Genomic DNA, 9,012 nt, shown 5'->3' on the forward strand with positions numbered 1-9,012 from the left:
ATTTTAATCGATTATGAAAATCGAATAATTAATTCGGAACCTCGAGCAAAAGCAAGAACTAAATTAAGAATTCTTCTTAATTAAAAGTTTTGGGACCAAATTTAAAGGAGTCTAAATTTAAGGACTAAATCTAACAAAACAAGTGATCTATCAAGGACTAAAATAGAGGAATTTAACAAAACTCAAGCAGAGAATAAATACTTGAAATATAAATATTGCGTATAATTGCCATAATAAAAAACTAGAATAATAATATAGAAATTGAAGTACTAGAATATAAATAATAAAAAATAAAGACATAAAAGTAAAGGCTATAAATTAAAGTGCCAAAAAATAAATAACAAAAATAAAAGGATAGAAATATAAATACATAAAAGTAAAGGGCAGAAATATAAATGCATAAAATTAATGCTCCTTTACATATTTGGTCGCCATTTATGTCAGTTTTATTGGATCAAATTAAAAGGAAATTTATGTCATTTTTACATGATCAATTGAAAAGCAGAGTATGGAGTAGAAGCATTCAATGCTTGCAAGCTTCTTAGTCCTGTCCACATCACCTTAGTTACATCATAAGAAAGCCTTGTCAGTTTTCCTGCAAAGAGAATGCGATAATAATGGCCAAATGATTGTTTTTCGATTATTTTGAACTCGGGTAGTAAAGAATTGGGTGATATTGATTACCTTCCGGAATAAATCTATTTGGTATGAAGTGGAATGGATCAGCTGTTGAAGAAACTCATGCTGACAAAAAGGGACATTCATTATCAGACAACTGCAATTCTGATATTCTATATATGATATAAAAGCCTAAAGCAATTACGTAATTACAACCTCTTTTCTGCATATATATTCTTGAAATACTCCAATGCCCTACTTTAGGTCTTGCACAAAATACTGAAGATAGAAAACAAGTAAGCATTATTAACATGTTGGCAACAGAAAAGACGATATATTGTTGTAAAAGTGGATAAATGGAAAGGGTAGGAAGCACTCACCCCATTCACTCGAATGCGTGGGATGTGAGCAATCTTATGCCAATCGGCACCAATGTCTTTCCGACATCTTTCCGCCAAATAGGGACTTCGTTCTATAGATAAGACTTTCAAATTTGTGAGCAAAGAAAGCCAGCTCGGAATCTTGGCATTGCCCCTCCATCCATCCAAATAGAGCACCTTCAGATTAGGATGGGGCTGGAGGTCTTCAAGTGACTTCTCTTCATCATCTATAAGTGTAGCCCCGATCTAAACCCAATGACTCCAAATGTTGCTTCTCTTTCAAATTAGCAGCCCTGAACTCCTCTTTTGCATTTTTCACGAATCCCAAATTTTTTATCCATAGTAATCCCCTCAAATTGTTAAGCCCACCCAATTCACTTAGATCTGCAGCAGCAGCAGCAGCAGCAGCACTACGGGAACCACGTTCATCCACCACAAACATGCTTAACCTCTGAAGCGAAGTCAGCTTCCCAATTCCACGTGGCATATGAGTTAAACTCCAACAACCAATACATGAAAGATGGGTAAGATTCACCAATTTTTCAATCTTCTCTGGCAATTCTTTAAGCTTCAGACACAAATCAAGTTCCAGCACTTGCAAATTTAGTAACTTGCAAATACTCTTCGGGAGGATCTTAAGATCATTCCGAGAGAGATCAAGGTACCTCAGATGTTTCAACTTATGAATGGAGTGTGGAACTATATCAAGATCTAAACCCTCCAATTCTAACACACGCAAACACCTACAGTTTGAAATTATAAAATCCCAAGTTGCCTCGCTCATTTTTTCATATTTCTCGTTACGAAAGTGCAACAAAGTTCGTAACTTCCTTCCCTTGAACGAAGGATATATTTGAAAATCAATTGTTATATGACGACATATTTCATCAACCTCACCTGTATTTGAATTTGAGTCTAAAATACCACTCTCTCTCCCTGCAACTAATTCAGCAAGATCATGCATTAAATCATGCATTTTACATCCCATTCGCCCGTCAAAATATTCTATTATCTCTTGAAAGAAACTTCTTTCCGCTAAGTCTTTAAAATAATCCAACCCAATCTCTTCGAGAGATTGATTCGGCTCTGATTGCTTTACAAAGCCTTGTGCAATCCAAAGTTGAACAAGTGTTTGTACTTGGATTCTATAATCTTTTGGGTACAGTCTGCAATAAGCAAAGCAATGCTTCAAATGGGCTGGAAGATGGTCATAACTCAGCTTGAGTGTAGGCAAAATTTCACCATCTTTTTGAGATATTCTAGCAAGTTCATTATCTTTGAAAGAACGCCACTCTCTTTCAGTTTCCTTAATGGATAACGTACTAGCTATAGTCCTTATGACTAAGGGAACCCCACTGCACCTTTCCAAAATCTGCGTTCCTATATCCAAAAAGACTGGATTTGTTGAGTCCGCATCTCTTTGCTCAATGCTATTTTTTGAACAAAGACCAAGCGTCATCATCAGACAAACCTTTCAAAACATAGGGTTGGCATTTACTAGTAACCTTTGCTACTCTATGAGAGCGAGTAGTTACTATTATTCTGCTTCCTCTAGCCCCACCATCAGTAACTTCTTTAAGCTAAACCATTGTTCTCCCTCCTCGTTCCAAAATCATCCAAAACAAGCAAGTATTTTTTCCCATCAATTTCATCTCGAAGCTGTGTTTGCAATTGATCCATCTCGAGATTTTGATTGGGTGCTTGATTAGTCACGGATTTGATAATATTCGCTACTATTGTTTTTACATCAAAAACATCGGAAACACAAACCCACATCCTCAACTCAAAATGATCTTTAACCCTTTCATGATTATAGACAAACTGCGCCAACGCAGTCTTTCCCAAGCCTCCAATCCCCACGATTGGAACCATGATAACATTCTCTTCACTTTGAAACTCTTTGTCTTGCAAGAGTTCTAGAAGAGCTGCTTTATCATCTTCTCTCCCTATTATCTCATCTTTCCCCACAAAAGAGTGTGTCTGCTGCCTTCTTTTGGCCATGAAAGGAGTTTCCACAGGAAGATCACGTTCTACCAACTTTAACTCACTGGTCCGACCTTGAATGGAAGCAAATCTGGCCTTAATGGCCTTGATTTTACCACCCATTTTGAGGCCATAAGCAAACTGGTTTGTTCTTGAGAAGAAATCGCGTACCTCTTTCGTCAGCTTGTTCCCACTCATCAGATCCTTCCGCAAGGCTTCAGTATGTACATCATCCAGCAAGTCTTCCGCATCATACAGTGCATCTTTCAGCTCATGAAGCCAAACTTTGACAAGATTGCTGGTCACCGATCGCTCTTCTGCATCAAGAATCACATCTTGGATTATGATGACGGTGCGTTTGAGGTCGTCGAGTTCATCTTTGAAATTCCACCACAGTCCAATTTGAGAGAGAGCGATGGAGCTCAATTTAGTAATGAGCCGTGCGGCGATGTCGAAAGCAATTGCTTCTGCCATTGGTGGTTGAAACAGAAACGAAGGCAAAGTGTTAGGTTGTTTGCAAGAGGAGATGAAATGAGATGCAGGTGTTGATAATACATTAGTATATTATAGATTTTTGGTTGGAGTGGATGACCCACCAGCTAGGGAACGTGTGGTGTTTCTTTCTCCCACTATTAAATTGTTACAGCAAAGTAGGCCCTTAGGCCTCAGAAGACGACATAGAAGCTTTCAATGGTGCAAGCCAAGTCCTCCTTGTAGTCTCCATGATTAAAGCAAAGCAAAGCAGGGCCCTTCGGCCTCAAATGTCAAACGTTACGCGTTTTTTATTTAAAAGATCATGGCCATTCCAAGAAATTTCCAATCATTTACCATGGAATGTTCTTTTGTTTTGAAATCAACCGGTATTCTTTCAAAATAATGACATACCGAATTCGGGTTCGGATAAAGATCATATCAACACTATTCCAATGGTTGAGTCTAATGGCTATGGTTCAACCTTAGCATCATGGTGTCAAACAAAGATGCACAAACTTCAAAACCAGACAGCTAATGGAAAATGTTTTAGACAAGAAGATGACATAAGTTTCGAACAAATGTGTATGTCTTCTTTTGGCTCTTTCATTGAACATTACTTATTAGATGGTTGTAATTGTGAGGATTACTATGATTTAAAGTTATCAAAACCAATACATGGAAGACGGGTAACATTCACCAATTTTTCAATCTTTTTGGTAACTCTTCAAGAAGATAACAATAGTTGAGTTCAGCACTTTGCAAATTTTGTAACTTGCAAATACTCTTGGGAGGATCTAAAGATCTTCATTCCCAGAAAGATCAAGGTGTCTCAAATTTATGAATGGAGCGGGGAACAAGATTTACATGATCCAAGTCCAACACACACAATATATACATTTAGATATTATTAAATTTCATGTTGCCTCGCTCATATTTTGATTTTTCTGGTTAGCAAATTGTAACAATGATGATAGTGTATTAATTTATGATTGTCGGAATTAAATTAAATTGATGAAATATGTTAAAATTTAATTATTTAATTAGTTGTACAAACCAATCTATCAAATTTACTCACCTGAAGAGGGCACTACTCGAACTCACATCTCCAAGAGTATGTCGGTGTCATCTGAAACATGTTCAATTTGGTCACTGTTTATGTCAAATTTATTGGATCAATCGAAAGTTACAAGGAAATTTATGTCAATTTATATGATCAATTGAAAAGCAGAGCATGGAGTAGAAGCATGTTGAAATAAGCAATCCACAAGACTAGCATTGCAAGCTTCTTTGTCGTGTCCACATCACATTAGTTACATCATAAGAAAGCCTTGTCAATTTTCCTGCAAAGAAAATGCGATAATAATGGCCAAATGATTAGTGATACTTGTTTTTTTTGATTATTTTGAACTCAAGTAGTAAAGAATTGGGTGATATTGATTACCTTCCGGAAACATGATCTGCTTATAGTTAACATGCCTCAAAACATCGTCACCACAAGATTTTGAGATCAAAATGAGTCCGGAGACGGTGTTTTTAGACATTGTGGCTTGGTGTTTTTACTGGTAGTGAATTGTGATACTACTTGTTGTACTGTAAGTTGTGATCAGAGCTGTAACGAGTAACGCGCAAGATAAAGGGAAGAACATAACAATGAACACCAAGGGTTGTTTACGCAGTTCGGTGTCACACCTACATCTGCAGGGCCTTGCCCAGAAAAACAAACATCACTAATGAACATCACTAAGGAAATTTATGTCATTTTTACATGATGAATTGAAAAGCATAGCATAGAGTAGAACCATGTTGAAAATAAGCAATATGCAAGACTAGCATTGCAAGCTTCTTAGTCCTGTCCACATCATCTTAGTTACATCATAAGAAAGCCTTGTGATGAGTGTTCTTAATTGATATATTTTCTGGTTAATTCTTTGATCTTACAGATTTATTACTTCTGATTTGGCTTTATTGTGCTTATTTTCGTGCAGGACCTTATTTTCCAGAATTAACAGTAAAGAGGGCGCATTCTGTATTTTTTTATTATTTGGTCACGGCTGGAGACATGGGCACGACTCTGGGCATGACACCTTCCGACGTGGCAGTTTCTAGAAGGTCCAGTTAGCAGCGGTTTTCTAGAAGATCTAGTCAACATCTTCTGGAAGGTGGACGGACAGAGATATCTTAGGAGATTTATTTTTAAATTTTAAAGTTTAAATTTGAAAAAACATTTGGAATTATCTTTAGAATTATTTTTCTTTTAATTTCTATGTTTATCTCTAGTATTTTAGAAGCTATAAATACCCCCTTGGGGTAAGGCTCAAACACACTTGTGTTTATTTGGTTGTAATTTTCGATTCTTTGGTTTTACAAAAGCTTTTCTTAGTTTTCATTTTTATTTTATTTCAAGTTTTATTTTTAAACATGCTAAGTATGACTTTTGTCACGCTTAGCTAATTTTCTCATAAGCCGAAAGGCTAAGCTATAACTCAATTCAATATGTGAGAATTGAAAATCACTTAACATCTTCAGGATGTCATTCTCAGTGTTGAAAACATTTTTGTATTTCGATATAACAAATTAGTTTAAATGAATTTTAAGATTTTACAAATGATTTTCTAAATATATTCGATTCAATTAATCGAATATCAAATTATTACTCCAAGTCTTTTAAGATCAATTTCAAACCTTACTAAATGTGTAAAATTGTATTTTATACTTAGTATATTTTTTAAACAAATTTCACAAAGTATTTTGAACCAAAATCAAGCCTAAAATCAATTTTTCAGAGTGATACACCGATGCACCAATCCATGCATCGATGCACCATGAATTAAATTGAACATCGAATGCATTTCATGCATTGATGCACATACCATGCACCGATGCACTGAGGATTTTATGAAAACATCGAATGCATTTGATGCATCGATGCACCAGCCATGCATCGATGCACTCTGGCTATTTTGAAACATCGAATGCACTTGATGCATCGATGTACTCTTAGTGCACCGATGCACTAAGGGTCCAACGGTCAAAATATTTGAATTTTACACTGATGCACCATGGGTATGCATCGATGCACTGACGCTCCCAACTAATTTTATTAATTGTTTTCACACTTAAACGGCTCTATTGACTCCACTAATCATCCCCAACGTTCAGAAGTGATTCAAGGTGTATTTAAACAAGCTTAGAAGCCATTGATCAAAATAAGAAACATCAATCAACTAGAATCAAGAGAGAATCAAAGAGAAAGCATCAAACCTCAAGTTTGAGCATTTCAAGCCTATTTTTCATTCAATATTCATTTTGCTTTCAAGAAAACTTATTGTGCTCAATTGTATATATTCTTGAGTGTTCTTTCTTTGTTCTAGAATTGTGCAAACATATTTGCCTTGTGAGGTTTTTCTTGTAAGTTTGCAAATTTGTAATCTTCTCTTTGAGAAAAGAGTGTTCTAAAAAATTGGGGTATATTCTTGAGGGTGTTGTAAGGTTATCTCTTTGGCCTCAAAAGAAAGAACAAATTAGTAAATTTGTTGGAAAATCCTTAGTGTGGATAGCTAAGGTAGTGGACATAGACTTTGGTTGATAAAGTCGAACCACTCTAAATCGTTGTGCAAATCTTTTCAATTTTCTGCAAAATCTTCTATCAAAATTTTAATTGCCAATTCACCCCCCTCTTGGCCAATTCCATCGATCGATTAGCTCAACAATTGGTATCATAGCCTCATTCATTTGAAGGTTTAATCACCTCTTGAGTCGATTCGGGAAGAGTTACATCGATTATCAAGTCATCAATGGCCTCCGCTTTAAATTTCGACTCCGGTCTCGATTCGATGCCCGTCAACAAGCCTCATTTCTTCAATGGAGTAAACAATGCCTATTAGAAAAATATGATGATGTACTTCATTCAAGCAAGTGAAATGAGAGCATGGAATGCCGTAGAAGAAGGATACATCAAGCCTCTCACTCATCCGAGATTGTGGAGTGAAGGAGAGACAAGAATGTTCCAGCTCAACTCCAAAGCCATCCATATCATATTTTGTGCTCTTGGACCAGATGAATACGGAAGAGTTTCATCTTGTACAACCGCCAAAGAAATATGGGACAAACTTCAAGTCACTCATGAAGGTACCGATGAGGTAAAGAAATCCAAAATTAGTATTCTAACGCATAGCTATAAAAATTTCAGGATGAAACCAAATGAAGATATCAAAGATATGACAAATAGATTTTCAACAATTGTTAATGGTCTCAAATCATATGGAGAGATCATTTCAAATGAAAAGCTTGTGAGGAAGTTAGTCTACTCTCTTCCAAAATCATGGCAATCAAAGAAGACGACAATCATCGAGTCTAAGGACCTAACGTCCTTAACTCTTGAAGAGCTAATCGGTTCCCTTCTCACTCACGAAATGATGCTTGAATATGAAGTGGACCTCGATAAAATTGACGAGACACCAAAGGAGAAGGAGAAGAAGAAAAACATTGAAGTTTCTCTCAAATCCACAAAAGATGAGAGTGATTCGAATGACGATGATGATGACGAGGAAATGGCATTATTTGCCAAACGATTCAGAAAGTTGATGATGCCCAACCGAGGTAGAAAATTCAAACGCAATGAAGGCTTCAAAACTAAATCGAAGGAGAAAGACCCGATCATTTGCTATGAATGCAAAAAGACGAGGCATGTCAAATATGATTGCCCACAATTGAAGAAAAAAGGTCAATCCAAAAAGAAGCACAAGGCTCATGTAGCTACATGGAGCGATGAAGAAGGTTCCGATGAAGAGGAACAAGAAGTTACAAACTTGTGCTTAATGGCTATCGGGGAAGATTCTAAGGTAACCTCTAACTCATTTGATTCAGATGAATTATCTTATGATGAGTTATTAGAGGATTATAGTGATTTGGCTTCGGATTATAAGACTCTATTTTCAAAATACAAAAATGATATTTCAAAATTGAAAAACAAAAATAGTCTTTTATCCAAGACCAACAATGAGCTTGAAAGTAAGATAAAAGAATTACAAATCAAAATTATCGATCTTGAAAAGAAAAATACTGATTTGCATAATTTACTTTCAAAAGTTCATGATGATCATCAAAAGAAGATTGATGATCTTAAAACTTCTTTTAATAAGGTTTGTACAAATTTTTTTGAAAAAGATGAGAATTCAAAATCCAACTTTGTTAAGAAAAGTTTTAGAAACTACAATCATAGAAGTCCTCAAAGAACTTCAAATGGTAAAATCCTTAGAAGTATATGTGTTCCTAAAGAACTCATTACTACTAAAGATAAAAATGTCCTTCATAAATGGATACCTAAGGGGACAAGGATTTTAGAAACTAATGAATATGGACCCAAAAGAATTTGGGTACCAAAAATTAGAAATTAATCTATGTTTGTAGGAAAAGGAGCATTGCTACAAGGCACGAGAAACAAATCCAAATTCATGGTACCTTGATAGTGGATGCTCGAGACACATGACTAGAGACAAAAGCCGGTTCATAGAGCTTAACGTCAAAAATGGAGGAGAAGTGACTTTTGGTGATAATT

General features: G+C 35.8%; 2 protein-coding genes across 2 annotated transcripts; both read right to left on the reverse strand.

The window, feature by feature from the left end:
- Positions 1-392: 392 nt before the first annotated feature.
- Positions 393-3,510, reverse strand: LOC120158078 (putative disease resistance protein RGA3). Its single transcript, XM_039169008.1, has 3 exons — positions 999-3,510; positions 835-897; positions 393-744 (listed from the first exon to the last, which is right to left on the reverse strand). Exon 1 carries the CDS (start codon positions 3,453-3,455, stop codon positions 2,574-2,576), a length of 882 nt encoding a protein of 293 aa, XP_039024939.1. The 5' UTR covers positions 3,456-3,510; the 3' UTR covers positions 393-744; positions 835-897; positions 999-2,573.
- LOC120158046 (putative disease resistance protein RGA4) lies at positions 1,222-2,457 on the reverse strand. Its single transcript, XM_039168986.1, has one exon. The coding sequence runs from the start codon at positions 2,455-2,457 to the stop codon at positions 1,222-1,224; it is 1,236 nt and encodes a 411-aa protein (XP_039024917.1).
- Positions 3,511-9,012: the final 5,502 nt, after the last annotated feature.

Source organism: Hibiscus syriacus, unplaced genomic scaffold, assembly GCF_006381635.1.
Source record: "Hibiscus syriacus cultivar Baekdansim isolate YM2019G1 unplaced genomic scaffold, ASM638163v2 tig00111303_pilon, whole genome shotgun sequence".
Taxonomy (NCBI): Eukaryota; Viridiplantae; Streptophyta; class Magnoliopsida; order Malvales; family Malvaceae; genus Hibiscus; species Hibiscus syriacus.

Excerpts from the sequence above, each read along its gene's own strand:
- LOC120158046 (XM_039168986.1), bottom strand. The coding sequence starts at position 2,457 with ATGACGCTTGGTCTTTGTTCAAAAAATAGCATTGAGCAAAGAGATGCG.
- LOC120158078 (XM_039169008.1), bottom strand. The coding sequence starts at position 3,455 with ATGGCAGAAGCAATTGCTTTCGACATCGCCGCACGGCTCATTACTAAA.